This window comes from Ischnura elegans, chromosome 7, assembly GCF_921293095.1.
Source record: "Ischnura elegans chromosome 7, ioIscEleg1.1, whole genome shotgun sequence".
NCBI lineage: Eukaryota > Metazoa > Arthropoda > Insecta > Odonata > Coenagrionidae > Ischnura > Ischnura elegans.
Window position 1 is genome coordinate 41,305,371 of NC_060252.1, and position 26,387 is coordinate 41,331,757.

A 26,387-nucleotide genomic window follows, 5' to 3' on the forward strand; every position below is an offset into this window, starting at 1 on the left:
CAAACAATATGGTCATTAATTCCCTTGAGCATAGCTGCGTTGCCTCACGAAATAACCGTCTGTGAACGGTGGCCCATCATTTGGTGTAACAGTAGAATCTGACTGCATCCCTTCACAACTGTTACCTGCTAAATATTCAATTCCTCCGCGCATTAAAAACCGCACTACATGCGTTCTGGCCGCGTCAACTTTTTTTATGCAACACTCGTTTACCTTCGTTTTCGTATTTTTCCGATCATCCACGGCCGTCAGCTTGTTAACACGCACCCTTCTGAATGCATATTTACTTGCGTGAATTCATGGAATTATTCACGTGAGCGTTAACAAATGCCTACGCAAATTGGGATCCTTTCGTGTAAATTCGCAGTGAAGTGAGTCGGAAAGAGCGTGTGCTAATCCGACTCTCCTTCCACGTTCTCTACGGCATTGTGTATACACATGTTAATGCTGTTAATTAGGCGATTTTTATGGTTGGAGTAAAGAATTTAAAATGTAATAATGTAAAAAAGTGCTTCGTAAGTATTGAAATTAAACGTTGCTGCTCTTTTCCATGGTAGGTACTTTAATGCCTAAAACGCGTTTCGGCTCACAAGGCCATCACTTTTACAATACATTATGCAAGTAGTACATGAAAACATCACTTATTACACAAAATAAAAATACTTTGTTCTATTCCACATTTTATTTTAAGCAATGATGATGAAGCAGTTCCACAAAGTAACGCCTGAGACCGTGTCTTATATCACTTATTACCTTTAAGGTACTACATTTCAGTTTAATAATTCGAATTTTCACCATATCACGCCAGCATCTTTTGAACTTATCTTTTATCTTTTGAACTTCGTAAGTTTTCACTCGCCAATGAGTATCACATCGCTTGAGGGCTGATAGCTGATGTGCATTTGAACAAGGCCCTGTAACTTAATTTTTTTACCTAAAGCTCTTACAAGGATTGCCATTTATTTCTCAGTTCTCTGAAAGACGTTCCTTTTGCACTTAGTGAGAGCTTTTAACCTCTGAACTCACCGTTTATATGTTGTCATTGCGGTGAATACGTCGTGTTCATCGGACGCTGAGTTTATTCCCTCAAGCAATAACGTGGGTTATGGCCTATCACTCATTACTCATCGAAACATTGGCGCATGTGACCTCAGCTGTTGGTTACCCCATCCAAATACCATATCATAGTAAGTTAAATATGTTTCTTGCTTAGGTTTAGTTGACCGAAATGTAGCATAAGACCTCTCCATTAACCTGATAGTCACCGCTAAAGCATCTAGTGCGCAAAAGCTCGGGCTCAAAAATGACTATTACTATTCTGCCATAAAATTTATCAAGGCATGCTTCTAAAGCGATGTTCCTCAGGCATAATTGGTATTAAAGAAGACACTCTATATTCAAAATTGGATTTTTGTCTCTCGAATCATTAACATGCTGATTTTTTTTCAGAGAGATTGAAAATTATCTAATTCCGCTTCGTATCTTCCAATTGTAGTCTATTGAAATCAGAGAATAACTTGTTTCTTACAAGTAAGTTTATACGTTAATGATAGAATAAAGTATATCCACTTTGAGTTTGACTCTTTCTCTATATTTTCTTAATTTCCTGGAATGGCGAATACGTTCTTTGAAGTCTTCCACATTTTCTGTAGGATGAGTGAAAGTGTTTTCTTCTTTTATCTCCGCTTTAATGCGAGGCTGGTGGGAGGAGTCTCACCTATTATGCAAATTATAATTACAGAATAAGAATGTGGATGACTTTTTCCTTCCACATCTCCGATGAAAGGGGAAGAAGAAAAAGTTCCCGAGCGCCTGAATTACTTTGGTAAATGAATTCCGAGCTAATTTAAGACATGGAAGTTTCATCGCCTCTCCTCCGTGAGCCTCGTTACAGTTAATCGCACGAAAGATAACTTTTCAATTTTTTTCCTGGAATGACGAGAGTAAATAGTGCCGCTCCGTAATATACTTATTGCGACTGGGCATGGCTATGCAATTAAGCTTCAGTGGCCTACTTCTTTATGTAACATTACGTATTCCTCGTAAAAGAAACATTGCCAGTGTAAAGATCTTTCTTTCATCATAAAATCGTTTTTTGTCAATTCTATATTTGTAATTTAGCTGAAATTAAAGTCACCATTGTGTAATAAACTAAAATGTGTGCAGTATAATTATAATTACATCCATCCAGACCTTTTAGTAAAAGCTGAAATTGTTGAAAATGTTGTACGTAAAAGCTGAAAATGTTGTACGTAATCGTATCTTTGCAGTAGGTCAGTTATCAAATCTCCTTACGGCAGTCTTCATTGCCCTGGAAAATAATATAATATTTCATGAGTTCAAAGCTGAAATTAAATAATATATCTGAAGTTAACGGCTAGTTATTCATTTGCTATAAGCCCTCTCTCGCCTCACGATGTTGGTTACGACTATAAGGTTTTCTATGCTTCAATTTTCTTGCTCGTTATTTTCTGAGAACATGAGGGAATGGAAAGAGTATAAGCTTATTTTTTTAATCCAATATGTTATTGATATCTGCACCTTTTTCCACCCTGTAACAACTTCATATGTTATTAAGATAGGTCTGTTTGAAGGAAAAATGTTTGGCAAGGTGTTTGTAGTAGTTATTCATTTATAGCTAAAAGCATTGGTGGTAGGCTTAATTTATATCACCATTTTGTGCCCTTCCGTGACTATGCGGGGTAACTCAGTTACCACAAATTAAGTTAATGTTATATAATTTTTTAATTTTGCCACTTAGATATTTTTTTTTGTTTTTGATGTCAACCACTTTATTGTTATTTAGATGACGAATGATTTTTTATTTTTGCATTTAAATTGATTTTTTAAAACTTCAATTTTTATTGACGGGATATCTGAGTTACCCCGCACAGCTTTTGGCGGGAAGAAAAAAAAAACTTGTCTGTTATTTGAGTGCAGGGATAAAATTTGAATGCAATAAATTCTATAATATTATATCTTCAATAACCTCAATATTATACATTATGGCGCCTTTTATACTTTTTTGATAGCATGTAAGTCAATTTACACTCACAAAAGCAAAATATGAAATATCCCTGCCATTTCGCATAAAATCAATGTAAAAACCGAATTGTAGACTTTAATGTATTTAAAAATTATACAAATCAAGATATTATATCATTAAAAAAAGCCATGGTATTGAATCACAGGAATGTCTAAAATAAAACATATAATTTATGAATTGTAAATGGGGTACCTGAGATACACTACACAGTCTCACCATGGGGAGGTGAGTGTCTTACCGACAAATATTCGAAAAAGGTTTTCTCACATGTTATGGAAATTATCTTAATAACCCCCTGCCTAAATCATTCTTGCAGGAAGCACCAAAGGAAAAATCAAGCAGAAACATTCTACCGGGATTCCTGCATCCACTTATCGCCCGTATATTTTATATTTTTTGTGCGTACGTGCCTAATGCCCCGTCGACAATAAAAAGTTGTCTGGTGAATAATTCATTCTAAAGGACATTTACCTTCATTCAATTAAGACGCTGAATACAATTTTCCCATACCGCCAAACGTGCATGTGTTTTTTTGTAGACATTTTGTGTGCAGGGGCGATTTTCCGAGGCGAGCGATTAATCCGTATCCTTTTTTTTTATTTATTCCCAACCCCCTCCCACCCCCTTCCTCGTGATTTATCCTTTTAAATGTGACCCGATGCACATTTTTCTTCTCGCGGGACATGTTTTCTCCGCTCTCAATCCATCTGAGCAACTGTGTGTGGGAAGGGAATGAAGAAAAAAAGGAAGACTGCAAAGCGAACGACCACGGTTCTTTTTCGTTCGTCCTCTTTGCTCTTTTCAGTGTCGAGACCTGTCTCTCTTTTTTTTCCCCTAAATACGTTCGTTCCTTCCACCTTTGGCGTCGTAACTTTTTGACCTCTCCCTCATCACTCTTTCTCAACCCTTCTTGCTGTTTACTATCTCCTCCACTGTCCTCGTATATTTTTCTCCCTTTCGTCCTGTACAGGTCTGTCCTCCACACACACACCCCTGCCCATTCTGTCTCCTTCGTCGTCCCGGCGGTTAATGGTGAATAAACTGAGTTTTTTCGGTGACTTCATTGCGTTGCTTTCTCCCGAAGGAAGCCGAATCATCCCTGGGTGGTCTTGGGTCCCGGCTACAAGAGAAGATTAGGAAAATTCTCATTTCCTCGGGGAGAATGCTTGAATAGTTATGTTTAAAATTTTACTTATTTGTACGTGAAATTTGTTATTTAATGATATTTTAAAGAATTCTTACATAAGTGAATACTTGTTGATTTCCGTACAAATATTAACTTGAATCATTGTGTCGTCATCATCAAAAGTCAACAACCCTAAGATTCAGGTATTTCTCTCGGGCTCTACACCAGGTTAATGTAGTCTTATTGGCCGACGTTTTGTCGGAGAACGATTTGTATTCCATTCTCCAGCCGTGCTACTGTCTGGATGCTGAAATTCACGCATTTGTCGAAATGTTCTTGTATGAATTTCGACATTCAGACAGTAGCACACCTTGAGAATGGAAGGCACGTTGTTTTCTGCAGCCTTGGAATTATTCACAAGGAAAAATTAAAATCATTTATTAATCCTAAGATTAATTTGTATCAGCTCTCCATTCCGCTCTCCAATCCGCAAACCTTTTTTTATTCAGACACATTTCTTCTCTTTCACATCCTCTATAACCTGTCATAATTAACACATTCGGGGCCGTCCCTGACCTCCTTCACATTCACTTGTCTCTCAACGATTGTTTTCATCAGGACATCTTACCCGATAACGTGGCCTTCTAAGTTGGTCTTCTCCTTAATGTTTTTGTAGAACCCTAAATTTTAAACTTTCTCTCAGTTTAAATTTTAAAATTTCTCTGAGTTTTGCGGGTTTTATCCCCTAACGCCCTCCCCCCCTCGCTGTGCCAATGACGCAAACACACAGCGCTGAATGGTTGAGGCCTCAACTCCGTAGAAATTAATCATAAGGTTAAGAAAAAATAGCAACTTTGTTTTTCTACAAACACTCTTATATTGTAATTAACTACTTTATATACCACGTATCATTAATCACGAGAATGATGCAGTACATCTAAACTAGTTGACGGCAATATAAAGTGTGTTTGTAGAATAGCAAAGTTGTTATTCTATCCTAAACAAGCACTTGGTGCCTGACGTACCCCGATGAAAAATTAGTTTATTTAATGGTGAAGTGAATGCACGAATGAATGACAAGAAATAAAATTGCGTAAAAAATTATATCCAAAAGATATGAGAAAAAACTGAGATCACGCGCGTTCGTATATTCCACGCACTGATTTTTACTCAAAATGCAATGTAGTTTACTTTTATTACATGTATCATGGATTGAATGCTTGCTTAATGAATACGAGGTTCGGAAAATATTAATAATAAGAGAACTTAACGAAAAAAACGAGATATACCGATGCGCATCTGCGATATGGGTTTAATTACCTTTTTTATTGGTGTTTCTTTAGGAGTATATTTTTTACCAACCAAACCAATCCTTGTCACAATTATTTTTTCCCTTCGGCCTTAGTTGGTAGTTGGTCCCATTAAGAAATGCATTACTGTAGTTAACTCGTGAAACTGAACTGCTGAGTGTGGTCAAGCTTCGCGGTTTTCGGGGTGAGGTTTGCTCGATCAATACAAAAGAGCTCCGGAGTTCGAGACTGTTCGCCCCGACTGTCAATTTCCATTTGAGTAGCCTTGTATCGTCCGTCGTTAAAATGCCTCCATTCAGCGGCAGGCAATCGATCATGTATCCCCCCATACACGCGCTTACTTCTGATTTGTAGTCACAGTGTGAAGCTCAGAGCGCGTTTTTAAGCACATCGAGCCTAAATCATTAAACATCTCAATTTTTTAGGAAAAAATTGATATATTTGTATTCGTTGCAGGTTGATTTTTAGTACTGATGTTCTTCGTTCAAATGTAATTTGTAATATTTTGTATGGTTTCAAGAGAAGATAAAGGAAACCTTTTAACATAATGGATTTTGAACTTTGAGCATTCGTTATTCCCAATTATAATATAATTTATTCTTCCATGTACACCTATATTTTACAGGTTATTATATCCATTCAAGGAAATAAGGAAGCCTGTAAGGCAATAAGCCTGTGTTTAGGCTAGCAATCAACCATTCAATTGCTTCAAAGCTATATCAAACTTCACGGTATAAGGTTTCTCGTTAAATTTTAAATATTGGCTATACCGGCTCATGCGTTTTCGTTTTCTAACATTTACGCAAAAAGACTGTACATCCGAAAATATCCTTAGATTTAACAATTTTAAATTAATAACTAGTAGGTACTTGTAATTCCGTATTTATTTCCTCTGTAGCGAATTCTCCGCTACTTGTTGCTGTTCAATGAATATATTTCTCGCTATTTCACGACAAAACACAACCTTTTTATTTGAGGTTAGTTTTTTTTCTCTGTGAAAGCCATATTTTTTACCTGTTTGAGCTGGATATTTTGAAATGAACGCGAAATTTGATAATAGAAAAACCTGTCCAAATAACGCGACTTATACATATGCTTAGTCATATAAATACCATTTTTACTCGAAATTTTCAAGGAATAAATTTTTAACGAAGCCCAATTTGGTGTAGTTGAATTCAATGAAGGAAATTTTTTTTACCATACGAATGTTAACACTATTGGGAGCATACCATCCACAGTAGCCAATGAAAATTCAGTGAATGATATCTAAATAGAAATAACAGCGGAAGATATTCATAATAAATTGTAGTTTTCGGTAAAAAAAAGACTACTAAGGGTCCTTTATATGGGTATTTTGTCGAAATCAATATGTTTTCTGCAATTGATTTTTCAGACAAGATTGTGAGTTTTGCATCAAAGAGATTGATCACTAAGTTTTCCTCCCAAATGAATCAGTATTTATGGTTCTTTCTGAATCCTCAGCACATTTCATCCTTTACCTGTGCTAAAACGATTAAAAATATTTTACTTTAAAACGTTATCTAATCGTTGCAAAAAGTGGACCAAATTTCGACTTTGAAAACATAGTGATTTCTCCAGGCCTTAAATGTAGCGGTTACTTGTCATTCCTCGGTGAGGTCACATTCAGCCGTTAATATAAGTTACCTCAGCCGTGAGCGAAGCGGGCACGGATAATATGAGGAAAAGTTTGAAAGTAAGAAAGACGCCCACCACTTATATTAAACGGACGAGACCAGTACTCCATAGCGTGCCTTAAATCAGTGCTAGAAAAGGTGATTTTTTAAATGAGAAGTATGTTATCTGCCTACTTAGCTTTGCAAAGAGGTGAGCCTAAAATTTCTATGGGTAAATAACTTGCATCCGCATTTCAGAGCCTTATCATCAACATTGTATTTTAAGTTAATTCGTCAAATCCCTCTGACGAAGGAGTTAAAGCGACGACCATTGTTTTCAATCTCATAGAATCTATTGTGTATGTTCCTTCAATTTATTGAATACTTCCACAGTTATGGGAGTTATATTTCAGGAAGACTCAAATTTCTGACATACTACTGAATATCTCCTTACTAGTGGGGGAATCGGGTTGGTGTGGTGGCTAGAGAGCTGGCTTCCCACCCCGTGGACTAGGGTTCAAATCCCGGCAGTAGCAGAGAATTTTCATAGACTGCCCGATCCCTGCTTGAGTGCTGTGTGGAGGACATTTCAAGCGCAGCACTCCGCCCGTCAGATGGGACGCTAAGGCGTGGTCCCCTTGGCGCCTTTCGTCAAGAGCAGGCTAATGCCGATGCCGGGTTTCCCTGCACCCTTCCTTCCAGACCCTTCCCTCATGGCGCGAATGACTTCACCTGTCAGTCGTCTCCTCGAAATACCATACCTTCTTGCTTTTATTACAAATCCTTATCAAGTCATCACAATCGTTATCAAATCATCTAATGTAATCAAATTATGTTGCTGTGCTGGTATTGAAGCATGTCAATGTTTAAACAATGGTTTTTAATAGATGAAATGTATGGCTAGTGATTCTATTTATTTAACATGGTTAAATAGTAATCCAGTATAGTTTCCTGTTTTTTTTAATTTTGCTTAACTAAAAACATTGAATTTGGAATTTAAAGACATTCTTTTTGGATACTGAATTTTTTAGGTTTTCTGCACTCTGTAAGCTGTCTCCTGTCTGTAAGCTTAATTCCTCCGATACTGATCCCGTTATATCAACCCGCATCTACTCATTAATCAGCATCACTGCAACTTTTGCCTGTTCTCAATCGCATTCTAAGTACTCCCCCGTCTCACTGGGACTTGCAACTTTCCTCCCTTGCCAGCTTGACGTCTTCCCTCTCTCAACCCTTAAAACTATCTTTTCCTCCCTCTTCTCTTCGCAATCAAGGCAGTGCTATTTAAACGGATTAGAATTTTAAATGCTGTTGATCGCGGAGTTTCAGGAAGGGAGTGGGGTTGGAATTATTCAGCCCCAGATTCCCATCCCAAATAACCTTTTTCGAACCCTCCTGTACCTTTCCCCTTGCTCTCAGCATTCCTCTTGCTATCCATATGCTTCAATCCTCTCCCTAAATGTTTCCTAAGTCATTCCTCTTCCCCCAAACCCCCACGTTTGTATTTGGTGTTTGTCATTCCGGCAGGAGACGGGTAGACGGTCCAACTCCGTCTACCCCATCCTTTTATTTCCTAAGAGAGCCGAAGCCAAGCAACCCTCCTCTTTCTCCAGCAATTCGACCTCCGCTCCTCTTTCCGCCTAATCTGTTTACGTGCGTCCGCGCAATTAACGGCAATTAACTTTGAATCGTTCCGGGGAAGCTCAGCGGCTTATGACGAGAACTAAAATCTGAGGTTGGCACGTGGTGATTTTTCCCTGAAAAGAGGAACCGGCACATCTTGATATCCAATTTCATGGAAGGAGGCCCCTTAATAATCTCGCGGTGTAAAAGAGAAAGTTTAAATTCAGTAGCTTCGTATGTAGAATTTCAATTAGGGACGTATGAAGGAGTATTACTATCGTGGTTCCAGTCCCCGAAGGAAGCGTATTTTTTGAAACAATGAGTAGTAATAAAATAGATACGAAAATGTGGGAACTTTGCAATAAATAGCTACTCTATTTGCAAAAAAAAAACATTTTATTTGGCTTCTACACTATTCCCACTTTCATTTTTACGGCTTATCTTTACCTCATCGCGGCAGAGTTCCAAGCGAAAGAAGAGAGCTTCAACGTACCTACATGTGCTCACAAGAAAAAAAAAGACTTCTCTAAAGCAAGAGAAAATCAAATATGCTACTGTGCAACACTAAAATTTCAATCATACCCTATGTTAATGACATGGCATCAATAAAAAGCGTTGTTTATATTTTCTCACAATATGAATGTTCATAATTATAGATTATATGTGTTATGAAATTCTCTATAGACAATAAAGAAATGCCATTTCATCATGAAATTGTCACCTGTTAATACCCGTTGTAACTTCCTTAACTTCAGGTAACTATTATATAGTTTTTTTTGGTATCGACAAACTTATCAAATTTAAAATAGCCGTTTGTCATGCTCAATGTTATTTACTACTCATTTTTTTCGTTATCACTTTGACTCAGCCGAAGAGCTATAAGCCGTAAATAATCGAACAATGGGCGGGCGTAGATGATTTCCGTATCTCTTCTTAGAAGGGGACCCCTCAACATTCTAGTCCAGTAGCACAATAGTTGGGTCTCTCCTTTCATAGACCTTATGATTCGAGACCCATGCAAGTCTTCCTTGAACGCCGTTCTGAACTCCAGCAATACATTCTCTTCTATCCAGAGCTAACTTTCACCTTCCCTTGGACCGTCTCGTTATCATCCGTCCCTTCTTCTTCGGACAAGAACATTTTCCATTCGGATGAAGGGCCTCGAAACGTGCGCCCCTTTCTCCTATTCCCAGTCCGGCTTACTTTTACTCCACACGCCGCCTCTCTCCGCGAAAGCTTTCTTTTTTTGCATCCTGTTCCTCAAGTTCCGAATGGGAGCAAGGGTCGTTAACTTCTGATTTTAGGTGTTTGCGTTCCACCCCCTGGTTTTCCTTTCGAATTAGCATAGACGCTATTTTTCGAATTATGCCTGGATAAAGTGACATGTTACCTGGGATTAAAAAAGTTCTAAAAATTGATTTCTCTATTCAATCGAAAGTGAAGTACCACACTCATCATCTCTTGTAGGTGTTTAAGGTAATGGGTACGAATTCCGTTGCTTTTCATCGTATTCATTTCTTTTTCTGTGGTTGGGAGTAATTGTTTTTTGCGATACGATAGGTCATTCAATATGCTCTGGCCATGAGGCCCTGAGATGGTACTAGGCTTCACCTAACGCAGTAAATCTGGTTTTGCGCATGTCCTTTAGTACTTCATATCTTCTCAATTTCGGCCTTCAATTTTTATTTCAATCGCACTTAAGGCCTGTATTCAATCAAAGGTGAAGTACCACGCTCTTCATCTCTTGCTGGCGTTTAAAGTAATGGGTACTCGCTTTTCCGTTCGGGTAATTTTTCCTTACTATTTTCTAATTGATCTTAGTTATATTCTGATATCCTGAATGTGTGTTTGTTTTTGGTACGAAATGTAAAAGTGTGCTTTATATCTCATTCCACACGACCACTCTTACGTCTGAAACTTTGTCAGAGGGTGAACCTTAGCTTTCAAATGTCGACCTCCCCAGAGACAAATAAGGCTGTTAATGACGCAACTTTATGAAATCATTTGTACGTATTTTTGCAAATATTTAAATTTTCAAATTGACCAAATTTTATCGCATATCATAGTTTTTTAAATTTATTCGTTTAAAACTAAGTTATCGAGAAAAAACTTTGATCATGGAAACCTTGCTCTCACAAAGAACGGTTTTCTGTCTACTCCAGTGATTCTTACTTACTCGTTCTTACTGTAATGCCCACGACTGTTATTTCTTAACTTAACAAGATAGTACTCGGCTTCACTTAACGCGGTGACTCCATAGATTCTTGCCTTTCGCCTGTCCGTTATTTATTCTGACATTAGCCATAACTTCCTTCACCTTGTGTTTCAATCGCATATTTGGTCTTCCATATGGCCATATTTCATCAGGGTTATTTTTACTTGCAATTTTATTATTCGTTCTAGTTATGCACTGATATCGTGAACGATCGACGTTCGTGAAATACCAATTTGTTTTATCAAATCACACAAATAAAATGCAAACACCGATTAAGATGGCAAAAATATTGCTGGCAGAAGCATAAAGTCCTTAGTATAAATTATCCTTGGCCAGATTCATTGGAACTAGACTCAGTTCATTGTACAAACGAGATAAACAGGTCTTTCCAAGTTCAAAATGTTAATGGCACAGTAGGCAAAGATAAGGAAGACGAGTAAAAAATGCGAGGAGGGAGTTAGAATTTTTCATTCTTAGCTGAGACGGAAAATAATGCAGTAGGTAGTCATAGATGAGGGAGCGTCTGAGATTGCGAAGAAAAATCGTCGAAGAAGGGTTGCGCGAAAGATGAATTGAATAAAAATAGCGGGTGGGCGTGACAATGGCGGATAATGGATAGATGAATTTCTTCTCGTGCATGAGAGCAAAACAAGTTCCTGAACGTGGACGCGAGGTGAAAAAAAATGAGGGCACGCGCTCGAATAGAATCAAGGAGCCCAATGGGCAGAGTAGGGGGAGATGGCGGAAGTAAGAAAAAAGACTGAAGAAGATAAGGCGTCAGAATGTTAACCCAGACGACTGAAGACGGGCAAAAAATCAAATCAACTCTTCAAGTTGGATATACGTAAACAGACTCGGGAGCGAAGCGGACGAAAACTCATCATAGATTCTGGTAGTGGACGAATAGACGGAATAAATTTACCTAAGATGAGAAATTTTTTATGGCCTTGGAAGTAATGACGCGAGAAAAATTCTGGGCTGCAGCATGGTCCAGAAAATTGAATGAAAACTCGTTTTCGGGCTTAGACAAAAATTGTTTTCTTCCTTTTTGCTGTGCAGAATTTTCCGCAGTTGGCATTTTAAAGAATTATGCGAGGTAAATTTCATTGCGTGGCAATTTCGGAAGCCTTGCAAAAGTTGACTGAGAAATGGGCATTCACATCTACATGCTTATTTAAGAGCTAATTTAAAATATCATGCAAATAATTTATTCATTTTTTCGTAGAAAGTGAAATGCAAGTTCATACCATAATTTAGAGCGACACTTGTTATATGGACCAATTTTACGAATAATTAACGAAATACGAGGAGTTAAAATACTTTCCAATGGGCATGTTGCAAAAAGGAAAAAATACCTCTATTGCGATTCTATCGAAGACGTAATTCTATTGATGGGCTCAAGGAGATAGAAATCGGTGTACGGTATATTCCTGCTTACGTGCTCACATTTAACTTAAGGTAGTTCAGCTTTTTATCAAAATTGGAAAGTTTAATTTATATTTTCGGACTACAAAAATTATGAAAACTTATATCGTACGCGCATAATCTAGGTGAAAATATGATATATAATAATTACTTACGACTCAAACGATGTATTTTCATAGAATTTCCTCAGTTAAACTCATCACTGACCTCTTAAAATTGAAACTTATAGCGCAGTCTATTGCCATATTTCGTTGATAAATTTATCTAATATGTGTCAACACGCATCCGGAAAAAGAATTTTGTGTAAAAAAGAAGTCCTCTGTCAAAAGGTTTTTAACAGAGGTCGTATTCATTTTGCTTATGGTTGAAAAATATCTTTATTTATAGCCATAGAATTGTTAACTGCTCATTGGCTATTACCTAATGTTAATCATTGAAGCGTTTTTTTTTAATTTCTATTTTATTGAAATTATCTCTTTAAATTTATTTGGGAGTTTAGTGTTCACCATATGGGAATCATTTCTGTATAAATCTGGTTTTTATTGATCCCATAGTTGTGTTTTAAGTTTATATATTCAAAGAATAATATTCTTAGGCTTAAAATTAAACATACTCAGGTAAAGTTGCCAAATAAATGTTAATTATTCTCAGAAATTTACTTTGCATAGCAATAAAAGTAATGAAATCGTCTCTGTTCGAAAATAGCTCTAGATCAGGCTGTAGCGCTCGTTAAATGGATACCATGTTTCCCAAGTTTCTCCGGCTTTTATTTATTTTATCTAAAACTGGTTTCAGAGGATTAGCTAGTTCTTCATGGTTCTCGTTTACAGTAATTTATACGTTCGCCACTGGGATCCTTGGATTCGTTCATCCATTGCTTAATTAGCCCACTCCCTAATCTCCATAACTTAATCGTTAAACCGTTTCTTTTAATTTCATCCCGCTTTTGAATAATCTCCCCCATGATCTTCAAGGATTAAACCTGATCCCGTGAAATATATAGTGTGCGTCACCCGCTTTCCCCCGATACACGTTCTCCTATATGCAAGGTGGGCTCCGAATTTTAGACATATTTCAGCGTCCCGCATAAGCTCGAAAGAGAATTATGTTTCGAGGTAACCTTAATTGGAGAGTTTCGCGTTTAATCAACTGCTTCATAATGTTTCGTAAATTTTTATTTGGTAATTTTTCTTACTTCCCCCTCGGAAGAGGCAGGGGCTTTTTTGGACTCCTGTGCACCAGCCCTTGTAATTTCCGCCGTCCATCTGAGACGATTTTCTCCCGTATATATCGCCGTGTTTATTTTTGGGGGAAAATTTTCGGTGAGAATGAAGGACTAATTTTTTCCTTTTCCCCGTCTCCCTGAATTTTTTTGTTAAGCCCCCCACCTGAGCCTCGGGCAGACCTTGGGGTACTGTGTCCCACTTCAACTGCCCCTGTTCTCCTTGCTCGTTAACGTGTATGCGGAGGAGTTGGTAAGGGAAGCGTTGAATAATTAGAGGCGGCAAAAGTGGAAATGAGGCAATTGATGTTTGAATCAGTGAGTTTTGAGGCTCATCAGTTATTGATTAGCCGGTCCGCAAAGTTATTAGGGGCACTGGTTAATGCGATGTGTAAGCAATGCGATCAATACGACATGAAGGTTAATCAGATGGTACGCGGTATTGTTTAGCACTTGAGCAAAGAATATGGGGCTTTATTAAATAATTATGCAGACGCAGGAACTCGTGGAGACCGGAATGAATTGCCTTATATTTATCTTAAACACTTTTAATTTGATCATAAAGTGAATAAATAACCTAAAGTAGCCTATCCTAAAGTGGAATCATACGTATACATTAAATTCTACCTCCCAAATCACCTCAATACACCTGTGGCGGGAAAAGTTAAAATACCAGCCGTTTAGCTGTTTCATAATAAAAAATAGGTGCGTATTTCGAGAAGTATGACTACATAAGTTTTACATGATTTTAATTGAAGTAGTTCTTCTGGCTAATTCGACTAAGTTCCTTTATCTATCCGTTTGGCAGGATATCTCTCAATTAAGCTTTTACTTCGGATCTAGTGGTAAAGTGTGGTTTAGCGATGATGCCTTATGCTAAGTTTATTGCGCAATACGGCTCTAAGGAGATGCTATATGCGGTATTGAAGAATTTCCGGTTTTCCTGCCGTTTTGATTGTAGGAAGAGTTCGGTGCCAATCACCTGGACCCGATGAATTACGTAAGAAATCTGAATATACAATATTAACAAAAAATTATTTACTCTTAGTGGACAGGGGATGTTCAAAACAGTGTTAGAGAGTAAAAGTTTTGGTAAAAGAAGGAGAGGAAGGAAGAGAATAGCTTTTTAGATAATAGAATGAAAGGGGTTAGGTCTTCTTGTGATGAGGGTGGCCCATGAAGGAAGGGGGAGCTGCCAGAATGCTTCTTAGTACTCTATAGAATGCTACCTTCATCGGTAAAATACTTTAATTATAATTGTGAGTGATTCAACTTCCTGATTTCAGTTTACTCAGTGAATTTACCTTAACACAATGATATGTGTTAACATAATAAGTCATAAAAATAATTATTATGGACTAATATGCGTCTCTTTTCTTTTTTTTTCGTGTGTAGTGGCCCACCTGAGCCTCGGTCAGACGCTGGAGAAACTGGGCCGCGCGGAGGAGGCAGCCGAGTCGTACTCCCGCGCCTCGCGACTGGATGGCGCTGGTCTCCGGGATCCAGAGGCGCACGCCGCTGCCCGAGCTTCCGCGCTCTCCCACTTGGGGCGCCTCAGGGCGGACGGCGGCCGACTCCACGAAGCGGTCGCACTCTATCACCAAGCCATCAGGCACATGCCGCCAGATTACTACCAGGCGCAGGTGAGTTTTTTTTGTTTACGTGCTAATAGATGTGCGTAATTCAATTTGTGGTGGATTAGGATGAGGCTATAAGGGGGGTAATTTCAGGGGGATTGAGAAGGTAGCTATTAAGGGGAAGGTACGATTTAAGAAATGTATATGCAAAATAGCAATCACATGTTTATTTCGTACAATTTTTAATGCATTTGACAATTTTGACATTTGAAAATTTTTCATAAACTAATTTTCTAAATCACTTGCCGCACTAACCTTAGTTCTGCAGGTCTGTACCCCAGTGTAGACCATTTTCAATACTTTTGTGTTTTTTCTTAAAAGTCTTCCTTTGATAAGAGGAATTGGTGTTAGGTATCTTTTAAAATAATGACTTTTAAATTAGCTTGTTTTGATTTTTTTATGAGTTTTCAAATGCCGGATGGCGTTATATTTCGCCAAAATGGAAGGATTTCATGGATTTCAAAATGGAAGGATTACACGTGGCATATTTTACGCCCTTAGCATGGAAAAAATATATTACTAACCAGTGCCAGATCATGAAATCGAGGGGTTACTTCCGGAAAAATAGACAAGAAGGCAATTTTTAGGTGGATCTTCAAAGCATGTTTTAAAACCATCAGATTAGGAACCAATGTTTTGAAACAAAGAACGGATATCTAAAAGCCACTTCTCTACACATATCAGATTAGTAGGTAATGAACCGCCAAAAAAAACGCCCTTAATCCACCCCTACATTCCTCGCCGTCTTGGAATGGGGTTATCCTTTGACCCCACAGATTTTTATGGAGATTGGTACATTTGTAATCTTCCTCAAATTAATCAAGCAATAAAAATTTGTTCTGAAAGAGACGGAAAAGCAGCTTATCAGCCCTTTTTTTCAAATGGCTGATATCGCGACGCACGATAGTATCGATGCCATGTTTCTTGATAGGAATCAACGTAAATATCTCTTCTCTCAGTTTTCATAGAACCATGATTTTAGTACATCAGAAGTCTAGCCATATTCTTAAGATATTTAATACAAGTTAAAATATTTTTATGTCCCAATGGAATGATGCATCAAAAAAATTTTTTGTTGCCGAAAAGAGAAATCTTATATCCAAAACAAACGGATCAAATACCCGGGAAATAAGAGTGTATAACTTTCATATTAAGAAGCGTCATATATTTTTTCTATTTTTTTAATCAAAGTTTTTATGAACCACAATATATTGAAAAAAACTCAATGTTAAAGGTAGCAGCGCGATTAATCTAGTTAGTAGTTTGTGGCAACATTGACAGATGTGAATTTAAAAAATACCAATTTTATGTCGAAAAATATTAAGTAGGTACCTAAAATTCAAGGTAATATATGGAATACTTGATTCCCTCTGAAAATGATACTTTTCCTTGTTGACCCTTACTGCCATGAATCCTTCGTTGTGTAATTTAGGTGGTCCCCTAGGTAAACTGGAACTCTAAATTTCGGTAATCTGCGTTATTTTAGTCATTTACTTTTATATAATTTTGAATTTTACTACAGTAGGTGACGCTTCTATCATTCCCAGTAATATCATAATGGAATCGAATTGGGAAACTTTCATTTAGGAATCATTTTATCTGCGTGTATTCCATCAGGCTATGAATTATGCGAAAAGAATTCTTTATACCAACAGAGTACTACGGATTATAACAAAGTTACCATATTATAAAACACACTGCGTAGTTGCTGAAAAGCGATCAAAGACAGAATGTATAATTGAAAGAAGCACTATAAGGCTAATCGTGCAAAACGAAAGCAGCTTCGTAGATATTGGAACTGCAATTGAATCGGGTTTGCCGACGTGGATAGCATATTTGATGTCGCGAAACCATAAAATTCAAGCTATATATACCAACTTGGTTATATGTGGGGACACGTTGTGTCAATTTTACCACTTTGTTTGCTAGCCCATTCTTCTCCGCTCTCAATGCATGGGTGGGAATCCTGGTCAGATCATCGGATTATCGTTTGAGGGATTTAGTGATAAAGGTGAAAAATTCATGCTTAACGAAGCACCATGATGTCCCTTTCGCAAATATTGATCTCTTATATAGAAATTCCTAGCAAATTGCCACGCGCGATGGGATGAAACTTATGTATTAATTAATTTTGTTTAAATACGTCGAAATACCTATAACAATTACCAATTTTGCGAATTACTACGATATCATTATTTGTACTGATAGGTATTTTATGGATAATTTATTGTACTCACTAATTAATTTAATGGGCTTTGCTCAAAACTACCTTTTATATCAGATTGTTATGCAGAAACAAGTCTTTCATATGATCACTCAGTACTGAGTGAGTCAAATTGTAAACTTAAGTGAGTAGCATTATGTTATTCTCGTACTCGAAAACATTATATTGCAACATGAAATTTTTATTAAAGGAATAAATAAACTTATTTTGTTTGAACGCTAAAATGGAGTGGAAGAAAGTAGGGATGTGCGAGTACTCGAAAATTCGAGTGGAGTCGACTAGTTGGTATTCGACTTGAGCGTTTCGAGTCGCATTACGAATGTCGATTCGAGTCGACTAGTTTTGCTTACAGAGCTGCCAAGGACAGTAGTTTCAGAAATCTGCCGACAGGAGGCGCTCTCATGAAACTGATACACAAATATCATTTTTGAATTCGATAAGTTGTTTTAATGCCTTAGCCTACGACTTTCAGCTTTTGTATATGTAGCAGTCAACCAGTACAGCAGTCCATGTGGGCGCCGAATACCTACCATTCCGTCATCGGCGGCGGCCGACCGTCCTTCGAACTGGCGGCGTCGGAGTGGATTCTGCATCGCCCATACTTTCATGTGCAATACTTTCATACCCTACAATACTTTCTTTGCTCAAACGCAGAGAGAATACGTGAAAATTGCGAGGATTTCTATGGAAAAAATGCAACTTTTATGTTTTAGCGGACAATGCCGGTATTTCCCGGTATTCAAAGTCGAAAATGGTGTCATGTATTACCCCAGTTTCAGTTTGGGTCCTCCGTACTTCTGAGGTAATTTTTTGTTTATTCCTTTGCTCCGTTTGGTTTCCTTCATGAACAAGCTAAAAAAAAAGTATTACTATTGTTGATGAAACGAAGTAAGAAATAAAAAAAATTGGTCTACAAAGCTAAAGCTAAGTTCTATACGTTGTTCGCCTCGTTCACTTAAATTCCATCAAGACTCAAGATCCATAAAGTCGTTGACATAATATTTAATAAAAATTCCCAAGGTTTCAAAATCTTATAATTTTGGCAAAAAGGCATGTACTAGTGCAGCCATATAATTGTGTTGTGAAAGACAATTTTCTGCAGGCAGTATTACTGTTACATTGAGACCTCAAAACATGCTACGTGAGCATATAGAACAATTAGTTTTTCTGCATGAGAATTGTGAAGGATCAAATATTACATGATTTATTTACGTGTAAAATCTTTATTAAAATTGTACAAAAACCTTTTCTGAGGGTTCTTCACAACAGTTTGGATGCATACATTAATTTAATTAATGACGTAATACTAGAAGTAAATTCATTTCGATTGTGCTTATGGTACTGTGTGAGACACATTGATTTTCATTTATCTCCAAATTGTGACTCAATTACCTTCAACGTTCCTCATTATCTTTTCCTTTTTAGGTAAAGCTTAGCATTCAGAATATAAAATTTACTGAGGAAAAATGAGAATATGTTGGAGTATTCATTGCTGTATTGCTTAGTTCAGGAATTGCAGTACTCCACTCGAATCGATAATCGCGAGTAGTTTTCAACTTGACTCGATACTCGACTCTTGATCAAAAAGTACAACTCGCACATCCATAAAAGAAAGATCAGTGAAAAAATACGAACACCATAAGCTACGTTTTCGGTGCACTGCAAATGAGAATCAGTCAAATACAAGCACAGGTACGTCGATGATTCCTTGAAGAATTTATTGAAAAAATTTATCTCCAGAAAATTGAATTCAAGCTCAATTGAATGGGTGAGAAGCCAAGGGGTACAAGTGATTTCATTACAGAGTTATGTACAGAAATTATGTATAGAAAACAAACGAGATCATTTAGATATCTAAGAGTGCATTTGATTTTCCACTCGATGTCGGCAGAGAGCAGAGACTCACTCGTATCCCATGGCAACCGTGGGATACGAGTTAAATTTTATTTCTGTCCTGTAAATAAGTGAAACAAGTCTGTTAACAACGCATGTTTTAATAGGACAAGGGAGGAACTATGACTAAGAATAAAGCAAAAACTTGGGCCAACAATGATTGAAGTGGAAGAACACTTGTTTATCTCATGATTTCATCTGCTATTTGCGGTTGAGTATTTAGGAAAATTACGTTTAGGAACATAAAAATTGTTATTTTTGGAAAGAGTTTTAGAGGTATTTTTATGCATGTGAATCATAACGAATGTGATTGAATCGAATATCAACTCTGGACGGTCCAAAAAATATTCAAAACCAATACCAATACTGTGGAAGACTTTCGTTATTCCAAGAAAATTCTCTCTTGATTATTTTTAATGACAATTAAAGGAGGAATCAGGCATTGTGATTGATAGCTGAGGGAGCTCTGTATTAAGTTCAAATCATTTCTTTCTCTCAGGATAAAAGTGCGATGTTGGCTGTTGTCACAGCGTGTTTACCAAACGGAATTGACATATTGATCAGTTCATATTTACTCGTGCGGTCACTGACCCGGACCGGAAGAGGCTGAATGTTTCACGCGATTCATGGGCGGAAAAAATTAGAATCTCGAAAAATTGATTTGCCTAGGGAAATTACTGAGTTTAAAATTCCTATTTAGAATGATTGCAAATCTTTCGGCTAGAATGGGTAACATGTATAATTGTTCGCGTTGGTGGTTTTTAATCGAGAGAGTGGTTCACTTTTGTGCATATTTATTTATTTTATTTTTTTTTAAATGGAAAACAAGCCCGCCACGTCGTTGAAATGTCCTCGAACAATGCAAAGTTAATGACGAAGCTAATTAAACATCCCGTCACTCCGAATCATTAGTTCTCATTTTCGCCCGGGAGGATTCCGAACATCGCTTCGGAAGGATGTAAAAAAAAAATAAACAGTTCGCATGTCAAGCATTGGGCACGTATTCCCCATCCCGCATTTTTTTTCCGGCAAGCAAAAAAAAAATACGTCCGTTTTTAAAATGCAAGCTTCGTCACCAAAAACCATTCGTTAAAAAACATTTATCATTCGCGAAACTTTTACAAAAATGGCGCGGTTAAGCGAGGCGTGCTCCTGGTCCATCTTTGGGTTCTGGATTTTTCATCCCTCGCTTTTTGATAATTTATTTATTTATTCACGTAATTTTTATTTAAATTATCCTTCACTTTATTCCTCTACCCTCAATTTTTTTCTTGCAGGATATTTTTATTCCTCAGAAAAAAAAGGAAAAAAAACAGAATCGTACGTGATATTTCGTTCTTTTCGCTTTAACTGTTCCGGGGTTGTACCCTCTTCAAGTACCATTGAGACACTTCAATCCAAAAACTCGTCCTACTCCACCTCTTCCCACTGTCACGCACATCAAGCATACAGCCCTCCTGCTTTTGTAGTCGGCGCGGGAATAATAATAATAAATATAATGGCCTCCGCGCCCGTATTAAAAACATCGCCAGCAAAAAAAACTGTTTTCGAGTGCTGAAATCTCCTTCGTAAGGGTGAAGAATGGAAAATCGCACGAGTCACACATCATTTATGAATATAAAAACTCCACTAGTAGTAGCTTTCACTCCTCTTGCAATCTTTCATTCTCGAGCCCTTCATAATTGGAGTGGGCCGTCTTTGCCCTTATAGCTTTCGAACTGAAAACCATTACCTTATCTCTGGGAAATCCAATTAATTATCATCTTAGGCCCCCAACCTTAGGATTTGTTTGACGCAGTTCTGCACTCAATTCTACTATTAGACGCTCTTTTCGTATGTATGTCTTCTCTTTGATAATTTTCATTCAAAGATCATTCGAGTCTTTCGTTACGGTTCTTCCTGTTGCACTTCAAAAACTTTCTTTATCAAATGATCTCGTGATGATATGACCAAGTATTTTTTTCTGACTTCTTCTCAGTGTGTGTGCAAGGCAAAATCTCTCAACCTCTTCTGAGCGATCAATCATTGCTCTTTCCAAAAGTCCATTTCATTTACATATTTTTAGTATCACCAGTTCTCATGCTTCTACTCCTGACTTCTTTGCTACTGATAATATTAACGTATTACTCAGTAAAAATTACATGCTCCATGTATAGTATAGGATGAATTGTTTCGCGTATATTATACTTGTATTGTATGCTTACATAAATCTTTCTGTTTGAGGAATGCCTTCACCGCCTGGGCTATTAAACAAAATAGGTGTTCCGTCCACTGAGTGAAAGAAAATAGGTCTCTCCCACGTGAATGCTCAAATATTTTAGGTACACTTTGTAGTTACCAGAGGAGAATGTTTAGAATATAGCGTTTGTTAACTTAGCGAATATTTATGTGTTATCATTCTTTAATCCGGTACCTAACTAACATTTTTCAAAATTTCTTTTAAACCCCTCCTCTACCTCATCTCTCTGAAACGTTTCACGTTCCACGAAAAGGGATGAATTTTTATCCCTTCTTTTCGGGGAAATAACATCCTAAAATGCTCGCCAACATGTTTGTACACGTGTCCAAACAGGCCTGGACGAGACGCTCGGGGAGGTTCACGAGCATTTCTGAGAACTGCTCGAGATAATCTGGAGGTAAAGAGGAAATAGTTATATTGAAACTTCGTAATCCAGAGAGGGAGCAAAAACATATTGAGGAGAAGTTGGTTGCCAGTTTGTCACAAGGCCGAGCTTTGCTACTTCTGCGTCCGCGGTACTTACGTCTCGACCAAAGGGGACTGCGCAGAGGAGGCCCAATTACGCCCCATAAAATGCTGATTTCTGTGGCCACTTCGGTCGCTTTTTACTCGGTTTTCAAAAATGTCTGCGGCGCGGAGATGAGTGCAATGCGATCCGCTTTTTCCCAATATTTTGCATTATTTTGTTTGTAATTGTGAGGTATAAGATTTAAAACTTATGAATTCGATAGATTACATGATCATGAATATAAATTTTGGTTAACACCCCTAATTAAACCTAATTTCCCATGAAAATTGGATCAATTTGTCCGTCAGTGACACGAGTGGCGCCTTTAGTAAACTCATTTAAATGCGCGGTTGTTGACAAAGCCATGAGGACCCTCTTTTGTAATATTCGTGATATTAGATTTTAATGGAACCGCATCATTAAAATCAGATTCAAGCTAATATTTAAGTATGAAAGCCATAAATTTAAACTAAATGGAAAAGTACTCATGGAATTACCTCAAAGTTTGAGAAACCTCAAACATGTACCTCAATATTTTGCATTGTTATATTTTTGATTGCGAGGAATAGCATTGAAAAATTATGAATTTGATAGATTACATCATCATGTATATAAATTTTGGTTAAATCCCCTAATTAAACCTTATTTCCCCGTGAAACTCGGTTCAATTTGTCCGTCAGCGACCTCCTGGGTTTTTTCCATGTGCTGAGAGGCCGGCCGCGGCCCGTTACAGTATGAATCTTTCTAAATTGGTAATATTAATAGTAATTAACTTTGAAGCTACGAAATGAGAATCTGATTCTCGCCTCCTATTCCTCCGACGTAGAAATCGTGCACTATAAAGAATTGTTGGAGTAACCTGAAATTCACATATTTCCTCTTAGCAATCAAAATAAACTCGAAGTCGTAAGTTGTGGAATTAGCTCCCTTGGGACTAAGGACCGGAGCATAATTTTCCTCAATTTCAAGTGTGAATTTTCTTGCTGCCTTTTCCTATTGGCGCTGCTTTCTTGGCAACACCTCCCCTCCTCACTCCCACCCCCTTCCCTCTCACACACAGCGGCTATATGCCTTACCCCTCCCCCCAGACCTTCCTCTATCGGCCGAGGGACGTTTTTTTTCCTTCAACTGCTGTATCATGTTACGACAAGGGGCCCAGTCAAAATGTAGGCCTGTAAGAGAAGTTGGGTGTTTGGTTTCTCCTTATCAATTGCTAATTGGTGGGGGGCAGAATCTGAATATGAGATTTGCTAACGATTTCTAGGAACATTTAGAGGCTATACACACATTTTTCTTCTTCAATTGCATGATACTTGGAAGGGATGAATGAAAAAATGAAATGGCTAACTTGATAGTAGGTGGAAAAGTCGATATATTTTTGGTTAAATAAACTAAAGGAAAAACCAAAAATTGAAAACTTCCAATCAGCATTCCTTTTTTAGGTTTTTTTCCTGCTAGGTAACAACCATTCGAGCTTAAGCGTATTAATATACTTGCGTCTCTGCCGTCCCCTCTCAGTTTCTCCTTCAGAAGGATCAGCCGTGATGTACGGATTCCCTACGCTACTTCGAATTTTTCTGTCGCCCAAAAGAAACTATCGATTTTAATGCAGTAGTAAGTCGGAGGGGAAATGATAATTTCAACGTATTTTCACATGCTTAAAAATTCTCTGCCGATGAATACTTTTTGCAATTAGGTGCAACTTACCCAAAAAAGTACTCCTTTTTATACCTAAAATCAAGGTACCAAGGGTAAAGACATTGTATTCCGCTTTTTATTACGGTATATAAAAAATTACTATAAACTTAGCTATAAGCCAACTATAAGCCAAAAAAGAAAAAAAATGGGGTTAAAAAAAATCAGCTTCACAGTTCTCTCACAATCCTCTCGCAGGCAGCCCATTGGACTCCCATTACTAAGGCAACATTTGCCTACCTCAGGGAAAATTTTCTGTTTCGCGAGTAAACCTTTTTTTCTCACCTGGTTTTCTGCATTGCTCTTCTACATTTCCATATCAATTTTTTGTAACATTGAATTTTTTGCGTTATTTATATTAACTTATTTTTCTTCCGTTGCTTTTTGCTTGGAAGCACGTACCACCCTACAAGTGTCAACTCTTATCTCTGCTGATCTCTTTTCCCATACCCTGATTATTTTTCTCTCTTTGGTACCTCACTATACATGGGTTCCCTGAGGGAAATCAGGCTTTGTAGTGGTCAGGGGGGAAAATTTATTCCGCGGGTAAATTTCAAATGTCATTTGGTCTCGCCGCATCACTTTTCTACGCTTCTGTATCCACTAGCACTCATTTAAAAACTCAAATTGTTTATTCAACTCTCGCTACTAATAATTTTGCTGTCTTTAGAACACCTTTTATGCGTAAGAGTAGGCTGTGGGGCGTGAGCAGTGGGCTCTACGTTCATTTAGGCTCCTATGTATAGCAGGCGCGCAGCTAGGAATTAAGGCTAGGGGGGTTTTATGCGTAACTAATACTTGGGGGTATAGGAGGTATGGAATACCCACCAGGGTAAGCGAGGCGTGTGGGGGCCCTTCCCCAGAAATTTTTAAAATAAATGGTTCAAAATGGTGAGTTTTACGGCTTTCTGAGGGATATTTTACTAACCTTTACACTGTTCAGTAAGTAATATTTATCTAATTAAGTAAAATGGGTTAAATTTATAAATTTCTCTGAGATATGGGGGCGGGCATTATTTTCCAAAACCCCCACCTTGCTGCGCCGTTGCTGTTAAGGGCTTTTCTATTTCAATGCTTCGAAAGATCTCTAACCTAAATAATACCAAAATTGCCCGCCCGCGCCAGACAAACCACCCGTCTGATATGCTGACTCACCAAATTCTATTTGAACAAAATATATTTTTAGAGACCATCGTTAGCTGGGTGAGTTAATTGGGTGGATTAGGACATATGCCCGCGGTGAGTTGAGTGTTGATGACGGCAGGCAGACCTGGTGTGGTTCAAATGTTGTGGTTCAAGTCAGACAGGGTATGGATGGCGGGTGACGAGTGGCCCATGAGGCAGGAGTGGGGGCGGATCTCTGAAGTGGGCGGTTGTGTGGCAATGGGGGTGAGGTCGGGGGTTGAAGTGCCGCTTTGTTCCGCCCCACTTGCCCCCACTCGTCGCCAAGAAGTGGCAAGGCCTACAGCCTGGGCTTCGCCTCTACAACTTCTCAGCCTCCATCGCAAGTCCCCTCGATCTTTTTTAACCTTTCGTCGCCCTTCTCACGTGCAATGCTGCCGTGGCAACTTCAGAACGTAACTGCTCCCAAGGTAAAGAAGAAAATTCCTGGAAGATTTTGGCCTACTTCTCTTAATCTACATCTACGTACTTTTCACGAGCCGTCTTAATGGATGTGTGGCGGAGGATTTTAGGACACAAGCCCTTTGGGAAGAAATAAAGTTTAAGTAAAAAATATTTTATTTAAAGCTTATGTATAAAATCAAATATTTCTCCGCCGTAACCCTTATACTTGCCGAGTGTATACGAGCTGCAGCCTGACGGATATTTGATAAAGTAGGCGGTTAAATATAAGGAGTTGTTTTCACTGAAAAAGTTTAATCATGATAATTATTAGGTATTGACAGATTTCAAAGATATTTCCGTAAAATGGGAGCCGACATCTATTGACATAAATGGTGATTGCGACTAAGTAGTGGAACAGACGGATTCAGGTTTGAATTTAATTGATAGAATAGTCGATAGTATACAGTTTGTAATAATATAGTTTACACAAATCACTGAAATAAGATACTACGGGATATTCAATCAAAGAAAGTGCAGAGAAGAAACGTATTTGTCCAAAAAATATTTTTATACTAAGTTTTTATACTTATCAAATGAATTTCCTTGCTTTACGTTACTCAATCCTGGTCCTCTAAGTAAAAATAACTTTTTGAAGGTTACGGTGGATTGTCCCGGGTATTGTACATATCGTGTATGTTATTGGCGGGATGAGATTTAGCAAGGTTCCAAATTGCAAATGCCGGAAGATTGGGAAGAATTGTGGCGCAGTGAGCACACTGTTTGGCTATTGCTCAAAGGATTGAAATTGAGTTATTCCGATCCCTCAAATTGAATAAAAATTTCAATTTGATTTTTATGCTAATTTTAAAATTTCCTAAAACAAGTATTTTGAGTTTTGCGGACAATATTTAACTTTATTTAAAATCCATCAAACTTCACCACCTTTTTATTGAGTGATAAATTTTAATGTCAATATTTTTGCAGTGAGTAAAGCTCATGTAAATGGCAATTGCATGGAAAAATA

The 26,387-nt window shown here is 37.7% G+C and overlaps 1 protein-coding gene across 1 annotated transcript in view; it reads left to right on the forward strand.

Moving 5' to 3' along the window:
* LOC124162962 (protein O-mannosyl-transferase TMTC2-like) overlaps nt 1-26,387 on the forward strand; it is a 507,991-nt gene that overhangs the window by 351,429 nt on the left and 130,175 nt on the right. Inside the window, exon 6 of the mRNA XM_046539742.1 lies at nt 14,997-15,244. Within this exon, the coding sequence (XP_046395698.1) occupies nt 14,997-15,244 (248 nt within the window). The remainder of the gene's footprint in view (nt 1-14,996; nt 15,245-26,387) is intronic.